The sequence below is a fragment of the Pinus tabuliformis genome, chromosome 8 (genome assembly GCF_031772625.1).
Source record: "Pinus tabuliformis cultivar Carrire ecotype Pingquan chromosome 8, CPIR1, whole genome shotgun sequence".
Lineage (NCBI taxonomy): Eukaryota > Viridiplantae > Streptophyta > Pinopsida > Pinales > Pinaceae > Pinus > Pinus tabuliformis.
In genome coordinates this window covers 1,338,389,404-1,338,413,031 of record NC_142294.1, presented here as the reverse complement: position 1 = coordinate 1,338,413,031, position 23,628 = coordinate 1,338,389,404, and the positions used below count along the sequence as shown (strand labels likewise).

Below are 23,628 nucleotides of genomic sequence, written 5' to 3'. Positions count from 1 at the left end.
CAAGATACCAAAAAGGTCAACTTCAAATTATATGTGGTGTGATAATCAAATTCATCCATTCCATTGAGTAACTACCGAAGGACATTGCAATTTTACAATAGAAGCATAACTTTATATAATCTACCATTCTTATTATTAAGTAAGAGTGAAGCCGTTGTCAAATAACCTATTGCACTTCTTGTATGCTGATGAAGTGAAAATTAAACTCAAAAAAATAGATATTTATGCATATTATACATATAAATTACCTTCTTGGAAGCGATGAAGGTCCTCAAAGTTGACATACTCTGGTTATCCAAAGATGGCTGGATCGATTCAAGTTGTTCAGTAAGACTGAAAGATACAACAAAGCCATTTTAAAAAATCATCAATTTGTATCAACTACATGTAGAAAATTCCGTTTAACTATTCAAAGATAGAGAAGCAACAATTTTGAATCTCCACAAAGTTATACATGAACTAGATTCTGTGATAAAATACTTTTCTTACTTTTGGCAAATGTAAATCAAATCACAATGAATTAATGTGCAATACTACTTCACTATTTACACAAGACAATTACAAATTATGTACAAAAAGGAAGTTCCTAAATATCATCTAGATAGAAGAAAGATAGCATAGAATCATCATAGGGTAATGCAAATCCAAGATGTTGTGACCCTTACAAAAATTAGTATTATAAGTGTGCCAGCAAAGATAAGTGAACAGTATTCCAATATTTAGAATCATAGTAAGGAAACCAATGCTAATATAGGACAAAGGTGATGACAATTGGAAATAATACCTTCAAAATTTAAAAAGAAAATTAATTAATTGACAAACAAATTCAAGATTTAAACATTTAATAGCTCGAGTTCCATGCAGAACATATGTGACAAGGAAAAGTGTAAAGTCACTAATCAGTAAGAACATGATGTAGGAAAAGAAAATTAAGAACTAAAAATCACAACAATAACAAGAGACATGACTAGACTATCGAACACTCCTAATGAATACAATTATTTTGAGCTTATACTCTACGGATTATGGTTGCATCAAATGATCAAACTAGAGTGAATTGGACCATGCAATGAGAATTTAGAGAAAGGAAACGTAAGAATGGGAATTTGCACAATAATATGAACCAAAGATAGTAGGGGTTTGTGTCCACTACTATAAGCAAAACAATCACTGGGCAGAGAAGCATCCTCTGTTCCCAACTTTAGACAATGAATGGCCTCTCACAATAAGATGAAATCCTTGCATGCATGGGAGTGCACATAAACAAAACAAAAAAAACATCAATAAAGGAAACGAAGCATTAAAACTTTAAAAAGAAGAGAGAAAGGGTCACTAGACCTCTTTATCATAAAAAGTCAGCATACAAGAAAGATTTTTCTAAGATGGGATCAATTCATACATGATGTTGTCTGTGTGAATAAAGAGATTGAACCAAATGGCCTTGTTAAGTGGCCTATAATTACAAAAGCTACAAATAAGCAAAGCTTCAAAGTGATGGGCATCTAGAGAGTATCTTCAAAGTTCATATGTTGGTTGGTAAATGTAGTGTGTTTCGCAATTCGATTATCTCAGAGTATTTATGTCCACTACACTGTTCAATAGATCAAGTTGTCTCTTTAACCTTCCTTCAAATTTTGTATCAGAAATCAATTTGTATTTGCGCATTAGCTATCAGATCAAAGCAAGCACTCCTATTATGGCTTTGATCCCTATAAGGTTAAACATTGTTTACATCGTTGCTGATCTCGCCCTCCATGCATCTTCAACAATTAATGTTAGTTCATTGCTTTTTATCTCAAACTTCTTTGTATTCTTCTCGAATCTTTCAACAATATGATTTACAGGATTACACTAATTCAACATTAAATTTAGTTCCCCTATGTAAAACGTCATCCTCTCATATGATGGCTTTGATCCCTATAAGGTTAAACATTGTTTACATTGTTGTTGCTTGTGCCTTCCATGCATCTTCAACAATTAATGTTAGTTCATTTCTTTTTATCTCGAACTTCTTTATATTCTTCTCAAAACTTTCTACAATATGGTTTATGGGATCACACTAATTCAACATTAAATTCAGTTCCCCTATGTAAAACGTCATCCTCTCCACATACAATCAAACTACTAAGCTAAATGTCTTCAAGCCTCTCCAACATTTTTCTATGTCTTCCACACACCTCGCTATCTCAATATAATATGCCCATTTTATCTGTTAAGGCCTTCTTTAACTATTTTGCAAACTACCTTGCTTGGATGCTAGAATACAACACTAGAACAATGGTGAACGCAGCTTTTTTTAAGCTTTCTTCAACTTATTCAAAAGTAGACATGCCTATTGTATAGTGACTTCCAAAATAGCACAATGCATGACGCCTTATAGCCTTTCAACTTGCTCTTTCAAGTAGTAGCCAATCTCCATGTCCTTTTCTTTCATCTCTTTATAGTCATGGCCTTGCGAAACACTTCAAAGAGCTCAACAACATCTATCCTCAAGAGATTGTCTATACCCTTTTGAAGTTGTAATCCTACATGGACGTTAGTCTTGTAAGATATCCCTTTTATCCTAGGGACAACTCCTAGCACTATCAATGCTTTATTTCTTTGAATGCAATCAAATTGTATATTTGGTCTATACTTGAACTTATGTGCTTTACCTCCTAATTGCATAATTTCTTCCACAATCATGTTCCATGCCTATGCTTTGTCTATTGCAGTTTGCAAGCTCTGTTACTCATAAATTTCCAATGTTGTCAATAGTGGCTTGTTGGATCAGCGAAAGCAAGGCATTAATATTGACCCACCAGGGTCAAGTCTCACCATTGACATAATCGTGCTTGTGCTTGTGAATGCACCAACACAAACAATAATGAATGTGGCCAAATGCATGTCTTGGGTATCTTTGGCAAGAATAAACAATCCCCACTCATAGCTTCTTAATCAAAGAAATCTAATTTGAAAGTTGTTAGTCACACTCTATCCCAAATGGGGTAAGGTGCACGAGTTGTATCATAATAATAGGAATCCAATCACCAAAAAAATATTCCAACATTTACTAGTTGGATCTATCACATGTTAAACCCCTAGTTTCAATGAAGCCTCCTATAGATCTTCTATGTTTTCAATGAATTGTCCTCTATCTCACTAAGGGGTTCTGTCAACATCTATATCTCTTCTCAATCCATCCTTACTAGGATCAAGTCTCCCATCTAACCTGTCCTTGTTTCTTTCCTTTAGATATATCCCTACTCAAATTTGTTTTTTATCCTACTGCCTCCTTCCTTGTTTCTTTTCAGCTTCTTCCTTTGCCTTGGCCTCTTTCACTCACTCTTTTCTTATCTCTTGCCATTTTGGTTCTATTGTATTCATGTGTGCTCATATTCCATTCTCTTTCATCTTTCAACATTTCTTCATTCTTTATTTTGCTCTATTTTTACCTTGCTCAAATATTCCCTTCTTTCACTAGTTCTAGTCTTGTTCCTCCCATTTTCTCCTCTAGCTTCTTATGTCTTATCTCTTCTCTGCACCATTTCTTCTACAATCTTTCTTTTCTCTTCTAAATGTGTTTGGTGTCTTCTATATTGCATCACTCTAGGTATTCTCTTGTAGCTTCAAGGTTACCTCTCTCCTTTTTTTCTCAATAAGCAAGTTGGGGTTTTGTTTTGTGCGATTCGCCTTTAGTACCCATGTCCCTTGGCCTTGGCTTTTTCACAGGATTGAGTTTTGCTTCAAGTAAACCAACAAGGGGAAAAATTGTTGGAAGGAGTGGACTTCTCGTGGAATGCATAATATAGGAAGGGCTAGTCTCTTGACATATGATGGAACTCGTCATTTGGGTCCACATAGGCATCTTTCTCTTGGTTATTACAACATCATGTCATTGCTATTACCAAGGTTGAAAGAAGTAGCTTTGTTGTTCCCATGGATGGTGTTGTAACAAAGATAATTTCAAAATATCTTATCAGAGGGAAGAAATTGCTTGAAGAGGACACCACATGAGAAGAAGAACATACCTAGCAACAACCGAAATTGCAATTGCTTGAGGGCAAGCAATGTGGGAAGTGGGGACTGTAATGACTTCCTCTAATTAATTTTCCCAAGGCAGGATGAAGTAGCCTATCCAACCCCGTAGGCTAAATTGGGGTAATTGGAGGAAAAGTTGTAGAAAAATCTAACTCTGGGGCAAAATGGAGGGAAACTTGTTAACCCCTCAAATTAAAATTAGGAGGGAAGACCCCAAAGGGAATCTATAAAAAGAAGATAGGAGAATCATTTTTCTCATCATGGTTGGTGGATCTTTTTGAGTTTTAAGTTGAGGCTCTTGGAGGATTTTAAGACCCCTTTCTTTCTAATTACTTTCAATGGCGAAATATTCCACTCTAGCGAATCCCATCTCTCTACTCTGTTAGCATAATTTTTGAAGCATCATCCATTTGTTTATGGCTATCAAGGGTCTCTAAGGAAGCAAATATGTGGCAACAATGTTCTATGATTGTCTAGGAAGCAAAAAAGGCCTAATCTATGACAAAGTGAGCTTGTTCTAGTCTTCCAAGGGCCACAATCTAGAAAACGGCCCTATCTGAGGCTTGTGGCCAACTTGAAGGAGATTTTTTGTGGTAGTGAAGTTGATTAAGGGAGGGTAAATCTTACCAGTGAAGTCCCTGAGGTTGCGGCTAGGTTGGAGGAGTATTTACAGTGATAGCGAAGCACCAACAGGGCAGTAAACCCTATCTGAGGCAACAAAAGTGTATTATCATTTATGTGGTTGTAGGGCACTAATTGGCAACAAAATAACCTTGATTCTTTCTCCTTAAGGTTGTGGCCCATCTTGGATGTGTTTTCCTGTGGCAACACATTCACCTGATTAACTTTGGGAAGCGAATAGCATCGAGTCTTCACCTGAGGCTACGACCCACCTTAATGGCATTTCCTAAGGCAGCATAGGGTTCTGAAGGACTAATATTTGTGGAATCAAGTGTATCTGGCATCTATTTGGGCAACAAATTATCATCCAGACGTCTTTTGAAGCAGTGAAGGTTCTTGTGTTCATATTTGAGGTAGTGGCCAATTATAAGGGCATCTTCTTGTGGCAACGCAATTGTTGTAGGGTAAAATTTCCAGATCTAACAATGGAGGAGAGTTCACTTCCAGAGATTTCATTGACTTTTGCAATGAAGTTGGAATCAGAAAAGAGACCATTGTACCATATAACCCAAAACAAAATGGTGTGGCCGAGAGAAAGAATAGAACTATCATGGAAGCGGCCAAAGCTATGTTGCATGATCAAAAACTGCCAAAGTTTCTATGGGGAGAAGTTGTGAACACAAATGTCTATGTCCAAAATAGATCTCCTCACCATGCCCTAAACAACAAGACTCCTGAAGAAGTCTTCACTGGTGAGAAGCCCGAAGTTGGGCACCTGAGGATCTTTGGTTGTCCTGTCTACTTCCATGTCCCAAAAGAGAAAAGGAACAAGTTGGAAGCTTAAGGTAAGAAAGTTATGTTTGTAACTTTGTTGGTTATTGTGAGAATTCGAAAGCTTACAGAATATACTTACCTAGTCAAAGAAATATAGAATTTAGCAAGGATGTAACGTTTGATGAAGATGCAACGCTTGGAGAAGCAAGAGACACTCCTCTTCCTCATGCTAATGTTGATAGTCAAGATGATGTATTTGAAATACAAGAAGATCCTGAAGCTAAAACTGATCTTGTCGATGACCCGTGGAGCCCATGGATCCTCCACCATGTGATCCTCCTTCTAAAAGGAGACCTTTATGGCTTCATGACACTCTTCAAGATGTTGATAAACATGTTGCCCCCAAAGATACTTTCAGAGAAAGCAAGAAACCTTGTTGGTTCCAAGGATCAACATTATTCAAGTTGAACCGGGCACTTTTGAAGAAGTTGTAAAGACCCAAGTAGTTCCAAGACCCCAAGGTAAATATGTTGTATCTTCTAAATGCCAGTATAAAATTAAACATGGTGTTGATGGCGGTATTGAAAAATATAAAGCTAGATTTGTGGCTAGAGGTTTCTCTCAGAAAGAGGGAATAAACTATGACAAAAAATTTGAACTTGTTGCCCGTTACACCACCATCCGATTTATTGTAGCTCTAACTACTAGCTAAGGATGGTCTCTTCACCAAATGGATGTGAAGACTGCTTTCTTGCATGGCTTCTTAAATAATAAGTATGTGTGGAGAAACCACAAGGCTTTGAAGTACATAAACCAAAAACTCACGTGTGTAGGCTGAAGAAAGCCCTCTATGGTTTGAAGCAAGCTCCAGTAGCTTGGTACACTCACATAGATAGCTTCTTGATGAAGCTTGGTTTTACAGTCCGAGGTATGCCTTCAATTTTGGTATTGTATGTTGATGATTTATTTCTGACTGATAGTGAACCTCTTGTTCTCCAGTGTAAGAGGGAGTTAACTTCTGAATTTGAAATGAAAGATCTTGGTTTGATGCACTACTTCTGAGCCTGGAGGTATGGCAGAAATCTGGTGAGATTTTCCTTTCTCAAAGAAAATATTTTTTCAAACTTCTAGAAAGCTTTGGCATGATTGAGTGTAAGTCCATGAATACGCCAATGGAAATGAATTTCAAGAAGCTTTGCGGTAAAACAGGACCTGATTTAGCTAATCCTTCTAAGTACCATCAACTGATTGGGGCATTGATGTTCTTAGTGAACAATAGACTAGATATATGCTTTGCAGTCAATACATGATTAAGCCTGCTCATGCACACTAGGTTGTTGCAAAGCATGTGTTGAGGTACCTGCATGGGACCATCAATCTTGGATTGAGATATATTGTCGAAGATGTAAGGCTACATGGATACTCTGATGTTGATTGGGTTGGTAACTCTACTGACAGAAAGAGCACATCAGGGTGTTGCTTCAGCTTAGGATCTACCATGATATCTTGGATGAGCAGAAAGCAAAAGTTTGTTGCCCTTAGCACGGCTGAAGCAAAATACATTGCTGCTAGCATGGCTAGCTATGAGGCAGTATGGCTAAGGAAGCTCTTTGGAGAGTTGTTTGAGAAAGTATTGGATACTACAGTAATTTACTGTGACAATAAGAGTGGGATTTGACTTGTTGAAAATCCTGTGTTCCATGACAAGTCCAAACACATTGAGATCAAATATCACTATATCCGAGATATGGTGCAAAGAGGAGCAGTAAGACTCGATCGATGACCAGATCACCGGCATTCTTACCAAGCCCTTGTCAGAGGGAAAGTTCTTGGTTTTCAAAGAGCAACTTGGATTGAAGATGTGACCCTTCCCAAAGAGGGTATTCATGGATGATAAGCCTTGGATGTGCGAGATCCTTGTCATGTGTTGACAAGTGGACCCCCCCAAGCAGTGATGAGCCTTGGATGAGCGAGATCCTTGTCAAATGTTGATAAGTGGATCCCCCCACGCAGTGATGAACCTTGGATGTGTGAGATCCTTGTCATGTGTTGACAAGTGGATCCCCCCAAGCAGTGATGAGCCTTGGATGACTGAGATCCTTGTCATGTGTGGACAAGTGGATCCTCCCAAGCAGTGATGAGCATTGGATGTGCAAGATCCTTGTCATGTGTTGACAAGTGGATTCCCCCAAGCAACGATGAGCCTTGGATGAGCGAGATCCTTGTCATGTGTTGACAAGTGGATCCCCCCAAGCAGTGATGAGCCTTGGATGAGCGAGATCCTTGTCATGTGTTGACAAGTGGATCTCCCCAAGGGTGTATAGGGTGATGGACGTATCTCCCCTGTGATGATGATTCTTCATTAGATTATAACATCATTGTTCCAAAGCAGAGATAATAGAGATCCTTGTATCAGAAAGAAATTTCTCCCTAGCTGAGAGGGAGTGTTGAAAATTGGCAGCTATGGGATGAATTTCTAAGCTTTCGAAAGCGACTTTCTAAAAATAGAAAGTCATGTCTATCTTTGCAACCATGACTTTCCAAAAATAGTAAATCACCTTCCATCAATTCGTAATCATATATATAATGGAAAATCACTTAACTTGTCCTTAATCAATCTCAATTGTTTAATTTTTAATTTAATCATCAATATTATTATTATAATTACTATTATCCTCTTTATGATATTATTATATTATTATTGAAAAGAATTTCAAGTCTCTCAATCATATCATATATAACTCCCCACAATTAATGCATATGTTACTCTCTCTCTCTTAATGGATTCATTCCTCTCTTTAATGCTCTTATGCACATCTTACGCTCTCTTACACACTTTAATGACTCGTCATAAAAGATTCCTCTTACACCTCTTTAGTGCATAAGTTACACTTCTCTCATAAATGCATGAGTTACACTCCTATCGTTTATGGCATATGTAATTCCTCATCAAGGCATAGGAGTTACTCCCTCATGAATTTGACCTCCTTGCTCTTCCTATATATTTGTGCCTCTCATCCTCACTTTATACACACATGTGCTTGTGAAAGGAGAGTTTGAAATTGAGAAAGAGAGAGTTGGAGAATCTAGAGGAAGATTGAGAGAGAGAGAAAGAGAGTGTCTTGAAGAGCAAGAGCAAATCTTGGAGAACCAAAGTGATTCAATGTTTCCATCAACCACTGTTATCAGAGATCTTCTTCAGAATTGGGTGAACTTCTTCACTCTCTCAATGTACTTTGTATCTGTGTTGAACAATTGATTTCTAATAAGAGAAGAATCCAGTTACGTTTTCCCCTTGTGGGTTTTCCCTTGTCATTGACCTAACTTCTCTGTATCTCATTGAGTTCTTGATTGTCTTCCATTTTGCATATGGTTTATATGGTTTATGTTCTATCTACAATTACTTAACTTATTTTGCCCCATAAAGAAGTTATGGTGTTAAGTGATTGTAACATAGAACATCAAAACAAGTGACAAAGCAAGGAGAGCGAACCTCAAGATAACCAATCCAAATCACTAGAAAAGAAGGGTAATGGGAAGTCGAAGGAAGACACCGAAAAGTGGCGTGAGTTCCACAAAGCCCACTAGCACAACACTAATGAATGCAGCTTCAAACAATCATTGTTGGTTGAGCTTAAAGAGAAACAAGCATACTCTAGCTCATATTCTGATTCAAAACAAGATATAGAAAAGATGATCATCAATGTAGAATCCAATGTTATCATCGCAAATATGAAGATCTAACCAAAAGAGTCAGAGAAGCCTAAGGAGGGCGAGCACCTCTTTTATTCACAGATGTGGGTGAAGGGGACTACATTGCATTTCATTGTTGACAGTGGGAAACAAAACAACCTAATCTCATCCATGATCATCAAGAGATTGAAGTTGACGACAATGCCACACCCCAAACCATAAAACATTAGCTGGTTGAGCCATGGACAAGACATTTGTGTCAACCAACAATATTACTACAGCAACAAGCCCTTCAAAGATGATGTATTGTGTGATGTTCCCCACTTGAAGTTTGTAATGTTCATTTAATACAACCTTATATGTGGAAATGTCATGCTATCCTGTCCATGTAGTGTCATTGCTACTCTAGGAGATCAGCTCTATAGGATACCAAAGGTAGTTTCAACTATAGAAAATTTATTAATATTGGAAAAACAATGCCAAAAAGTAGTCTTTCATACTTCCAAGTTTGTCCTCTTCATGGTTCAGCTAGAAGGAGAACAAAAGGTCACCACAACCACCACAGCTTCGATGCAAGATCTCTCTACAAAACATAAACATGTGGACAAGCTTGTAAAAGGGTCCAAAGACATATTCACCTCATCTACAAGGGTGACTCTACACTTCCGACTCAAACATCCACATGCATGGGATCGCATCCTTCCATATGCTCAACATTGTTATAACAAAGCTCTCCACAACTCTATTGGCCACAACTATTTTCAGACTTGTTCGAGCTTCCATCTAGCAGCCCCCATGGATGTCACTCTTTTGATTGCATCTTCACTAACAAAATCCTTGTGTGCTCAGGACAAAACAAATCAAGTAGCCAAAATAGTTGAACAGACCCAACATCTCAACAATAGCTTCATTATGTCCTGCAAAAAGCGACCAACCTCAGGTTCCACACAAGATTCAAGCTACAGTGGATCAAATCATGAACACCAAGACGAAGGATATACACCACCAAAATATACAACTCTACCAATTGTCAAAGTAAGGCAACTTCTTCGCCAAGGCAAGTGGCTCACTAAGAGCCAAATTCAGTAGAAGTTTCCCCATCTAATGAGGGAACTTGATACAATGGAGATTATTGCCTCCGAAGGGGGGAGAATTTATCCAAATGGATGTTGATGAATCACCATGGTTAATAGTTGTTTTCGATTGTTGGTGGTTTACAAGCCCATAGTTTGGTAAACCATAGTATCCACCCATGGTATTTGAAAGGTAGATGAAAACAAAATAAAAATCTAATTGCACAATAAGCTTTTACAATATACAACTATTCATTAGTTTTTACCATAGCGACTTATGGTATTCACCCATGTTTTTTGTAACCCGTGGTATTTATTCATAACGGAAGTGCATGACCATAGGTGGAAAGGTACCTATAAGTAATATAAATATGGGCCTTCACCCCTTCACCATCGTAAAAGTTACGAAGTTTCTTGTGATGTAGTCTCGTGACACTTTTACCAATTAATAAAAATAATTAAGCTCTTTTCATAATATATTTTCCTCTACATTATTTCTTTTATGCACTTGTGACGTTTTCTATTGTCAATATTTTGTCTCATTTCTCAAACAGCGTAGATCACAACCTCCACCAATATTTTAACTTTTGGAAGGCTACAATCATCACACCAGCCTACACAAAAGCAAGTTTACCTCTCATACAATATGAGGGGTGTTGTCGCACAAAGTGTCTAGGCACTGCGACAACGCTCAGAGTAAGGGTTGTCACTCTTGATCCTTACTCACTCCATTTAGACTCTCTCCTAGGCAAGTCAAGGGGGGTAGTCCCTAAGGTAAATGGATGAGAAAGCCTGTGGATCACAGGCTCTAGGAGATTTTAATGATGGACAACCTGATGAATCTAAATGAATCTCGATTAATTCAGATGAATAGATTAAACGCTAATGTAACCAAGACACGACCACAAGATAGAAACAATTATAGACCAATGCCTTTATGTTCAATTAACCGTAGATTAAGTAAAACAAGTTATCCAGAACAATTTTCCAATATGTGACGAATAATGACAATCATGAATAATCAATATAAATGCCCAAAACTGTATCATGCAAGAGATTCCAGATTTAAAATGATTTTTGCTAATAACCCAGATCTAGAATTAATTAATTTTCTCCAACAATCAACATGATTTAATACATTTATCGCACCTTGACCATAGAAGAATCATGAAAATTTTAGATTTTGCTCTTAACACCAGGAACACCAAGCAATTCAATCATTCCTTAGGCAAAATATGAAGAAGTAAAACAAATCAATGGGTTAATAAATCGAATTTTTAATGGGCCATAGGCCACATTAAAAAAAATTAATGTTTAAGCAAAAACCCCTTAATTTATTTCATTTTTAATTCTCAAGTCACCAAAAATTTAAGATTTTAGAAAAAATTTAATGTTTTAATTTTTTTTTAAGAGTTTTTTAGATTTTTATATTTTTTAAATATTTTAGATTTTTTAAATGTTTTAAAATGAATTTAAATGTTTTAGATTTTTTTGAAGTCTTTCATTATTGCTCATAAAAAGATTACAAGAGAGCTTTTCGCTTAGTACACGATCAAAAGATCAGATGAACTCACTGACAAATGACCTCCTATTTAAAGATAAATCCTCCAACGACTAGTTTGAGCGATCCTCGTCAAAACAATCTTGACCGTTGATGAGGATTAAAATTTCTTTTAATCTCATCTGTCGAAATTTTAAATTCTTGAGGAAATTCGAATTTTTCAATTAAATGAATTTTAATTAATTCAAAAATTAAACTTTTGAATTAATTTCCTCAAATTTTTTACTTTGACTTTACCCCAGGGACCAAAGGCTTAAAATTTAGCAAAATAATTAATTTGCCTTACTCCCTGGACCTCTTAACATTTAATTTTTTAGGACCGACGAATTTTGCCTTCGGAGAATTTAAATTTACCTAGGATCTAAAATTAATTAAATTTCTGACTTAGGATTTAATTAATTTTGGCCAGAAAATTTAATTAATTAACCTATGAGGGGATATTTTTTTTTCCAACCTTCAAAAGACTTTACATCCTGATTTTACATTTTTTACATCTCAAGGGGGAAAACCCATTTGCAAAAGACCCTCACAGACTACCCAGTTCTGCGACACAAATATAATCTAGCAGATCAAGTGATTTGTAATAAAATAACCTAACCAAATAGTTAAGATTATTCCCAAATCACTTTTACATAAACTCGATCTAGAACACTAGGACTCCCCTAAGATCCCAGTGACAAAATCCATTCCGGCTTTGGGGTAAGGCTAAAGGAAAACTCTGCTAACCATCCGAGAATAGATCAGCGAGACAAAAAAACTCTCGGAATGTAGATTGTCACCAGAAAAGTAGGTTTACCTAGGTAGTTACATACACGACCCGGATTTGCTGAGATTATTTACATTATACACATGCAGAATGGGTTTACATTATAACATGATCCTCAGGCTGATGATGATAGTTGGATGGCATGAACACATCGATCAGACGCTATCCCTTTTGCGAAAAAAGGGGGTGTACTAATATGGGTCATTGACACGTAGTGGTCAACAAGGGGTAACACTTCCAAGTCACGTTTAAAGTATGGGGTCTCTCATGTAAAAAAGTGAAGTGGGTGAATTGTCTCCAAAGAATGTGGCCTTTCAAATTCTCCTAAAGTTGAGGGTGTTTACATGGCTGCTAATCTACTAGGATTTTCCCTCTAAGGAATGATCACGGCAGTCATGCTTAGAAGATGCAACATGCCTACATTTTGGATGGGTTGAAATTATTCACCACATCTTCTAGAGCTAAAAGTGTGCTAAAAAATGTTGGGACCTTGTATGAGACACTTGGCATCATCTCCTTTGTAGTAAGATTTTTTAGAAATCTTCTCTATTAAGTGATGTTGACTCCATTGGCCCTTTGCACTTCCAAGATACTTCGAGTTGTTGCATTGTATACTTCATAGAAACTTTGTTGTGAGAATACTTTTAGTTGTTCTATGTTCTCTATCTCTACAAACATCTTTTTTGATGACTTAGATGTACAGTTTAAAGCTAGAGGCATTCTCCTTAGAATATATGTGAGAGTTTGTGTGGATGAGGTACAGTCGATTAGAAAATCAAAAAGGCAGAAAGATTTTCTTATGTTGTTAATTACTTGTGATATTATCATGTTCTTATTAGCTTCTTTACGTTCTTGGTTCATCTTTTTCTCATTAAGCAATCATCAAAGCAAAAGCATGAAGATCATAGACACCATATGTAGGCACTCAACCAAGGCTAAAACCCCTTTATAGGGTAAAACCCAATCAGAACTCTTCCTTTAGTAGACTCAAATTGAGATAGACCAATACCCTATACCAAAATACCTTCCTCCTCCAGCAAGTCATCTCTTCCTTCTGATAGATGATCTACAATTTTGATCTAGCAACTTCAGTAGTTCTAGCCTAGCAACTTCACAAATTCGACCTTGATGCAGCTTCACGACTTCAATGTAGTTTCCCATCTTCAATGCAGCTTCAGAATTTTGTTACACATGAGAAAGAGAGAGAAAGACCCAAAAACTTTGATTCCAGCGTCCTTATTGAACTTCGCACTATTTCTACTCCCAGCTACTGTAATTCGAACTTGTGAGAGATGTGCTTCCAAATTAGTCGAGTTGCTACAAATATATAGTGAGTTTGTGAGGTCAGACTTCCTCGTTGAGCCCAACTTGTCCTTTCTTTGAGGCCGACTTGGTGAAGGAGGCCTAGAAGACCGGTTTTACAATAAAATAAATTTGTTTCTTAACAAATAAATCCCAAAAAGGGTTCTTTAGGTTATGGCATGGACAAGGACACTTGGCATAAACACTAGAAACCTAAAATGGAGGCTTTGACCTATAAACAATTGACCCAAGCATGAAACCCATGTTTTAATAAGTCAATTTATTTAATAATAAAAATTATTTTCTTTCTTTTGACAAATACATGACTTAAACACAATTATGAAGACCAACACTTGTTACATTCTTCAACAATGCCTCTTAACTAGGGAGGTATTTATAATTACATATATATAGAGGTACATGAAATATCTCCAAAATGAACTACAGAGAGTTCTAGCACACTCAGTGTTGTGGAATAGAAACCTGACCAAGGTGTTCTATCCGAGTGGGACTAAGATGGACTCAAGCTTTCAACCAATCTAGGTACCATTAGGCTTACTTGCTAACCATCAACCCAGGGATCTAGGTGCATATCCAAGGTCAGATCTCCATGACCAACGCCACCCTCCCTCTTCAGGATCTAGACAACAACACTTAGGTCGGTCAGATGGCCTCCCAAGCATCTGCCATTAGATGCTTCATCTCTCCCTAATAAACTAAACCAGATATATCCATTTGTCCAAACATGCTTCCAAAGTGTTCAATCTTCTTGTGGAGAGATTTACCTGTACAAACACAACCCCAATCAGTGATAAACTTTCAAATATATATACAAGTAAACACAAACCTTTGGGGTCCTCAATAATCCTGATGTTGCTTTCATCATCAAGTTATTCATATATAATTTGTCGGAAGCTTCTTCTTCTTTCATTTCTTCTGCAGCACTAAATACATCCTCATATCTTCTCAAGTCTTTTGTTTGCAACTTCATGAATATTTATCGATAGCACTTTGTTTACTTCAAAGTATTCATTGTCATAATATGCCCTCCCTCTCAACAAGGAGATATACTTTTTCTAGGCTCCCTCTCAACTTAGGGAGATCAACCTCTTCTTTTTTCTATAACATCAGAGAACCTTTCACGGCTTTATTCCTTCTTATGGCATCAAGTTCATCCTGATTATCATCATTCATATAACTTCCTTCATCATGCTTATTAGTTATTAACACCATACGAGCATCTTCACCATCTTGAAAATTATGTACCTGCAAAAACTTGAATAGCAAGTACAACCAAAATACATATATAGAAGCATGAAGTTAACTATATCAAAATTATGTCAATATAATGGAAGCATCAAAACAATCAAATACTTTAGACATCAAATACCTAAACCTAGTTAGGTTCATAATCAGCAAGAGACACATACTAAACTTCAACCTCTTGCTAGGGTTTTGTCACAAACCCTTAGACTCCATCTTCGAGACACAAAGCCTTAGATATCAACAATTCAATCAAGTAACAATCTTACTATACATCTAAGGTTTTAACAATTTTCATAATTTACATGTTAGATTCTACTAGGGTTTGTTACAAACTCTAGATTTCACAAACTAAAAATATGAGCATCAGCTTACTCACATATACATATCTAGGATTTTATGTACTAGCATCTCATATCAATATCCATATCTACTAGGTAAACCCAAGACACAAACATTAATACATCAAAATTAGGATACAACAATTTTCTCCAGGCTAGGGTTTTGATCGAACATACACCTAGGGCTTCATTCCTAGAATCTTACTTACAAGGGTTTTGTTCACAAACCCTAATTCACCAAACCTTAAAGATCTAGGGATTCAATACATAATTTAGACATTAACAGTGAACCTTAAAGAACTAGGGTTTCTATCATAACAATACCAAAACCCTAAACATCAAAAGAATAGGATTTCTAGATTTCATCAACAACCCTAAGTAGACTAGTGTTTCATAATATTAACATAGACTTAGGAACAAGAGGCTAGGGTTTTATAGTGAACCCTAAAGGTTAGGGTTACACAAGAATGATCAAATGATAGTATATCGAGGGTAGATTTAATCTAATGATTAATCACCCTAACAAGAATCTTTAAGATTCAAAACCCTAGACATAATGATGTCAGTAATGTAAAGCAAAATTTCAAAAGAGAATGAATATACCTTTTACGTGTAGATAACTTTATAACAAAGCTTATAGTCTAAAACATACCTTGAGTTGTTTCTTAACAAACCTTGTAGGACATTAATTCTTGAAGGGCTTCCTTTGCAATAGAACACCTACCATGCTTCAAGTCTATCCTTTGAAGTCTCCTCCATAACCCTTGAGCATTCAGCAAGCTTTCCTAATCAAGGAAAATATAAAGAAAAAGGTTATTAGCATATAATATAAACAAGTCTTGATGTAAGGAGGAAACTAAACATGAAGGGATGAAACAAAGAACAAAATACATATCTTTGGTAACATGGTGGAGGCTCCCTCTTAACCTAATCCTTTTGAGGGATACCTACAACCTATCAAAATAATTCAAAAATGTTCTACCAAGACATGTCAGACCTACAAATTTTAAAAATAAAAAAAAATAAAGGAAAACAATTCAAAACTTAAAAACGAAGACTAAGAGGGATATGTGAGAGAAAGGACTTAGTAGTATAAGTCTTTGACTTCTGATTCTTCAGTTTTGTTCTTCTTAGGTGGAGCTTCATTGGTAACATTTGCTTGATCCCTATCTCTCTTCTTATTCTTTGGATTCTCCGGACATTGATTTTTGTAGTGACCCATCTTGTGACAATTGTAACATTCAATCTTGGATAGGTCAACTTTCTTCTTTTGTCCTTTGAACTTTTTGAAAGTTCCCTTCTTCTTGTGATGAGCAGAATAGGCATTAGAGGTGTTTTCTTCTTCATCCTCCTTGTTGTTTACTAACGATACTCGAGCTTCTTCTTGACTGCATGCATTCCACATTTGTTCAAATGATGGAGTATCCTTCCAACTGTTAAGTCCTGAAGGAAAAGCACTCCAAGATTTTGGTAGTCCTAGAAAAGCAGTGATTACGATCTCTTTTTCTAGTACAAATTCATCTATCGCTTGGAGATCATCTCTAATCCTAGATATCCTTATAAATTAGGATGATACAGTATCGTCTTTTGTCATCTTAATAGTCCTTAATTCATTCTTGAGGCTTGTTATTTGACCAATGTTCTTGATGGTGAATAATTTGTTGAGAACCTCATACATTGAGAAGAATTTATGTTGGATATGTATGGAATTAGGTTGTTCTTAACTCTATCCACTATTTGGTTCATAACCAATATTTTTGTTTCTCTGAACTTTGCTTTATTTGCTTCACTTGATTCATCTATAAGCTTCTTGATTTTTCCTTGAACAAGATTCAAAACTTTGTTCTTTTCGAGAATAAGATCTATCATCTTTTTCTAGGCCCTATAGTTAGAAGCTCCTTCTAGTTTGTTTTTTGCCTTCGTTGAGCTTGACATAGTTCCTATAGATAGTAGGCATATCCCTTTATATGATCCTCTTTAATTACCTTTCCTTGATCTCCTTTTCTTCAATAGATCTTCAACATGTCTTTTTCTTCCTTCTTCACCTTAGCTTTGATACCATGTTAGGCAATCGAAAAGGTCGAAAGATTTTCTTATGTTGATAATTACTTGTGATATTATTATGTTCTTATTAGCTTCTTTATGTTCTTGCCTTATATTTTTCTCATCAAGCAATCATCAAAGCAAAAACATGAAGATCGTGGACACCAGATGTAGTCACTCAGCCAGGGCTAGAACCCCTTTATAGGGGAAAGTCCAATCAGAACTCTTCGTTCAGTAGATTCAAATTAAGATAGATCTATACCCTAGACCAAAAGATCCTCCTCCTCCACCAAGCCATCTCTTCCTTCTGATAGATAATCTCTTCCAAAGTTACCAAGTGCCAGCTTCTCAAATACAGCTTCAACCCAGAATTTCGAGCCCCTACTTCAGAACTTCGCCCCAGCTTTAGGACTACAGTTTCAATCTAGCAACTTGAGTAGCTCAAACCTAGAAGCTTCACAACCTCGACCTTGATGCAACTTCACAGGTTCGACGTAGCTTTACATCTTTGATGCAGTTTCCCAACTTCAGAATTCCGTTGCACATGAGAAAGAGAGAGAGAGAGACAAAAAGACTTTGATTCCAGCTTCCTTCTTGAACTTCGCACTTTTTCTGCTCCCAGCTACTGTAATTCGAACTTGTGAGAGATGTGCTTCCAAATGAGTTGAGTTGCTCCAATATATAGTGAGTTTGTGAGGTTGAATTTCCTTGTTGAGGCCGACTTGTCATTTCTTTGAGGCCGACTTTGTGGAGGAGGTCTAGAAGACTTGTTTTACGATAAAATAAATTTGTTTCTTAACAAATTAAACCCAAGAAGGGTTCTTTACATTATGACATGGACAAGGACACTTGACATAAACACTAGAAGCCTGCAATGGAGGCTTTGACCTATAAACAATTGACCCAAGCATGAAACCCATGCTTTGATAAGTCAATTTATTTAATAATAAAATATTTTTTTCTTTCTTTTGACAAATACATGACTTAAATACAATTATGAAGACCGACACTAGTTACATTCTTCAACACAATCTAACCTAAAGACCTTTCTCTTGTCCTTTAGGTAGACTTTACTTTGAGGAAACTTCAATGTGAGGCTGTTTTTAGTGGTTCCTTGTTCTCTATCTCTATATTTAGAGGCATCAATTTGATGAGTTGGATGTACAGTTTAAAGCTAGACCGACTCTCCATGGGAGAGACGTGTGAGATTGTGCAATTTAGGTGCAGTCTGACATAAAGGCTCTCTGTTGTCCTTCAGGTAGACTCATGCCTGTTTGTATATCACCTCTGTACTATATTTTTAGTTTATTGAAGTAGCATTTTTTACAAAGAAGAAGAAAAGAAGATAAGCAAAGCTCGCACAAAAGAGAAAGGAAGACAGAAAGGTCCATCGAATGTTTGTTTGAATGTCATAGGCAAAATCTTGACTGACAGGAACCTCCAGCAATTAGAAAGATAAGTATTTACTGCATAAATTATCCAGACTGAATGTCCTATTCGATGCATCAAACAACAGTGCAGATGATATGGTATTCATCCTCAAAAACAGCCGTAAAGAGCATCCGTATATCAAATTAATACACTGTAGGCTAGTAATGACCTTGCTGCATTGAAGAAATCTTTAAGTTCATTATAGAATATCTTTAGTTGCTCCACAAATGCTTCACTATATTCTCCAGGGTTCCTAGTGACCCTTGTAAGCATTAACTCTGTTGCAATCAAATCTTCTGGACCCGCATTACGATGGAGTTTGTTTTGTATTGTATGCTTGATTTCTTGCTGCGAGCAAATGCAAGTCAGACGAGTAACACATAGCTAAGACAATTAAAAAATGATCTAAAGAAACATAATAATCACCAACCTTCAGATCATGAGGAATGTCATTCCGGTGGGCAATATCTCTTATACGTGTCAATGGAACTGAAGCAGTAAATTCAGACTTGAATGAAGGCAAGCAAGGATGTATCTTACGAATCACAAGAACCTCCTACATATCATAGATAATCTTGTAAGTTCGTTAGTAAAAAATGAACCCAAAAAATGATAACAAAAAAAAAATTAAAGATAATAAGCTATTGGATAATAGAAGAGATGTATTTGTATGGATAAAACAAGTGCACAGAGATCTGCAAAATTCCTTAACTGGTGGCTTATAAACATACCCAAAATCAAATTGATATAAGTTAGGTGTTAACTTTCAGAGATATAAAGAACTTCAATTACAAGTTACTAATCTCAAATAACCAGCCAATAGTTGGAGTATTAAGTATTAACAATCCAAGAATATTTAGCCAGCGGAAAAAAATCAGGCTGCATGTATTCATAATCACCTTAGCACTTTACGGAGATTATAAAATATGATAGGACATGCTGTAAGTGTGTAGGAAAATGTGTTGTCACAAAATTAAAAATAAGTCAATTCTTTTACTTTTCTCTCTCCAGTATGGTCTCTATGAATATATGCACCCTAAATTTTTACACCAATAACGTGTCCCCCGCAACTTTTCTCTAGAAACTTACAAATTGTCCTCACAATTCAATGATCAGAAATCAAAATTGGAAATCCTACCACAAATTCTAGCAGCCTAGTGCAAAGCCTCACTAGGCGCTCTAGGTCTTAGGGCAAAAATGGGATTAGCCACCACTATCACCTCAGTGGCTTCTCCCTTATTGTTTTGTGGTTGGGTATTATCTCCACAAGGGAAGCTTCCCCGACAAAATTTAAAGGTTAGATGACCTAGGAATCAAAGCCAAGTAGCTTTCTAAGGGACTCGCAACTAAATACCCCAAATAATTTTCAATAAAGACAGGTTCATGAATGGACAGAGCTGATGAGATAGAAGAAATCACTGGCAAGGCCTTGGAGGCAAAGACATGATCTATAGATGTTCAAGTAAGATTTCCCACTAGCCACCATCAAATAAAGAATGCTGTTGTAAGTTACGATTTTATAGGTAAGCAGATTTACAGGATGCAAAGCAGTGAACAGCAATAAAAATAGCCTAGGTCAACAACAGCTTGAGGCTATTCAAGGATGTAAACAAGTGATAGGTTAACCAATAGTTTTAATGGCTGAAAATGCACAAAACAGCAAAAGAAACCAAGACATCAGCCCTAAAATCAAAAGTAAAACATGCATAAAATGATATATTTATTTTTCAAACGTTAATAGATGCAATTCCTACCTAAAGGACTATAACATATAGGGCAAAATTGCTACAAAATGCAGTTTTAACCAAACCCTAACACTAGTTACCATAAATTAAATTAAAAAGAGGAAATTTAAGGTTGATCGACACACCAAGACCAGTGCCTCTAATCAATCGGGCAATGCAGTCAATTAGGGCGAGGTCAAGATAAGAGGACCTTGGATAGAGAGGGTGGAAGATAATTCACTTCACTTTAGAAACCCTAGAAACTCTCTTGTATAGAAGACTTAAGGTCAAAGGATACAAGAAAACTAATTCCTTTCATGGATACCGTTACCCACCAAAAGTGGGTGACCCCATAGGAGAAATTTTTCTCCTAGATATCTCTTCAACCAGCAGCTAGCAGCCCCTGATAGCCACCGATGTAGTCGATACATTGTGCCATTTGATCTTTTCTCCCTACATCAGTCATAAGTCCAGTCACCCATCTGTCCAGGGCATATGTTAGAAGGTGGGCAATCTGTTGGAAATAATACTGAGAGGGGGGGTGAATCAGTATTATATAATTCTTTTAATAAATCTTCTTTATTTGTTCTTTGAATTATTTTTGCATGTCAGTACCATAAAATAATGAGCATGAACAAAAGAAAACAGATAGTCACACCAAAGAACACAAGATGTAAGGTGGAAACCCAATGTGGGTGAAAACCACCTGATGCAATATGTCTCTATCTTTTTTCAAATTAGAAACTCCTTTTACAATGGTTTTGTACTGGTGCAGTCCTTTACCAGTATGCAGTCTGCAACCTGTAGAGAGCTACAACTGTCTCTCGTTTTCCAGTCTCTCCTGGAAGGGAGCTACAACCCCTACTTCTTTTCTTACAAGGACCACTTTTCATAAATTTTCAAACTGGATCCATAAGCATCAATTGATCATCAAGTATAAGAGAATCACCCAATCAACTGTAGTAACCAGATCAACAATAATAGGACCAAACCCAGAACACAACAATGATAAACAAATATTTTAAGAGAAGTAAGCACCCTGCTCAACTGCTTGCCTGCTTACGTAAGCACCCTGCTCAACTGCTGGCCTGCTTACTGTACTCACCCTGCTCAACTGCTTGCCTGCTTACAATACGCACCCTGCTCAACTGCTAGCCTGCGTCCCGGACGCACCCTGCTCAACTGCTAGCCTGCGTACCTCACTCTGAATCTATTGAACTGCCTGCGTATGTACGCACCTGCAACCCTTCTGTGCCTGCGTACCGGCGCACCTGAACCCTTCTGCGCCTGCGTACCGGCGCACCTGCAGCTCTTCTGTGCCTGCGTACCGGCGCACCTGAAGCTCTTCTGTGCCTGCGTACCGGCGCACCTGAACCCTTCTGCGCCTGCGTACCGGCGCACCTGAAACGCTTCGTTTCTGCGTATGTACGCACTTTTCTCTTACTGCACCTGCGTACCTCCGGGCATAGATGATTTCAAGACTTCAGAAGTAACCCAGACAGTCAGATCTACAGATCTGAACATGCGCCGAAGAGATCTCGGTCCATCAGTAGATTCGCCTTGTTTAGATCTAGACCAGATCTCGCCCTCATAAGATATTCAACCCAAAACATACCCAAGCCAAATGATCTCCTTTGCTTTATATAGGAAAGCTCTTCCTTAAATCATGGATCAATACCACGAGCTGACACCATAATAACACAATACCGTCGGCTAAATACCAAGAGTAAAACATAAGAAAACCCCACATGTGAATTTCTTTGCCTTGAAATGTGTGCACTGGGGGTACGCACCTCCTGAACGGGATAACTGCGGGTATGTACGCACTTTATGTAATACTGACCTGCGTGTACGCACCTTATGCAAGGTGTACCTGCGTACCCCTTATTTTCTTCAGTATTTGATAGCTGACCATCAATCTCTGCTGCTGACTTGAAGTACTGTGATCTACCACCTGAATGGGTTGCCATCAAGGACAACACTTTAGCCATAATGCCAACACAATCCAATCCAAAAGGTATGTTTTTCATTGTGCAATCGGGTCTTTATGCTCTATGTTACTTGGAGGTGGGCAATCCAATCCAAAAGGTATGTTTTTCATTGTGCAATCGGGTGTTTATTCTCTATGTTACTTGGGAGCGGGAGCGGAAGGGGGGAGCGGGAGCGAAAACGGGAACGGGAGCACCATTTGCAGAAGCTCCCGGTTTGGGAGCGAATCCTGGAGCGATTTTTTAAAAATATATATAGTTTTTATATTTTTTAATTTTGATACATATATGTCAACAAAAACATGCAGAATGATGAATTAGACATATAAAACATAGAAAAACATAGATTGATCATTGATCATTGAACCATATCACATCAATGATCAATCATCTAGAAATTATAATCTTCATCAACCATGTCCACAAGTTAGTAAAATACATATTACAACTACAACATATTGAGTCTCGTGAATCATGATTCATCAAATTCAATCTTAAAGTTTCAACTTCAAGCTTTCAAAATTGAAAATTCAATATATAACATTTATCATCATTGATCACCAAGGTTGTACTTGCAAGCTAAGTTTAACCATTACAAGAAGTAATATCTTAGATATTTCTAAGTCCTAACTTCTAACTGTTAACATGAAATGAAATGTTATAAAATGAAACATGAATAATGAAATGAAATGAAACAACTTTAGTCTTTCACGAAGCATCATATTCATAATTCACAATCATTACCAATGAGTTATAATTGCCAACTTCAAACTTCAAATTTTCATTGTCACAGTCATATATTGTTTACAAAAAATAAAATTATGATATGAAAGAGTCAAGAGTCAAGGACTCAAAACTCAACACTGAAAACTAAAGTCTAATAGAAACTAGAAAAGACAAGTAAATTGTAAATCTACATGTGGCCCTTGCCATGAATGTCTCCAGGAGTATAAGCAAGTCGTGGTGGTCTTCTAGGAGTCTCCTGCACAGACCGACGACCAGAACTAGAAGGCACATGCCCTCCACGT

The 23,628-nt window shown here is 37.0% G+C and overlaps 1 protein-coding gene across 2 annotated transcripts in view; it reads right to left on the bottom strand.

Annotated features, from left to right (window-relative positions):
* Positions 1-23,628, bottom strand: part of PWD (chloroplastidic phosphoglucan, water dikinase (ATGWD3)) — a 327,315-nt gene that overhangs the window by 217,146 nt on the left and 86,541 nt on the right. For both annotated transcript variants that reach the window (XM_089373693.1, XM_089373694.1), the window contains exons 5-7: positions 19,319-19,444; positions 19,058-19,236; positions 249-333 (exon numbers count right to left, since the gene is read on the bottom strand). In XM_089373693.1, the coding sequence (XP_089229819.1) occupies positions 249-333; positions 19,058-19,236; positions 19,319-19,444 (390 nt within the window). The remainder of the gene's footprint in view (positions 1-248; positions 334-19,057; positions 19,237-19,318; positions 19,445-23,628) is intronic.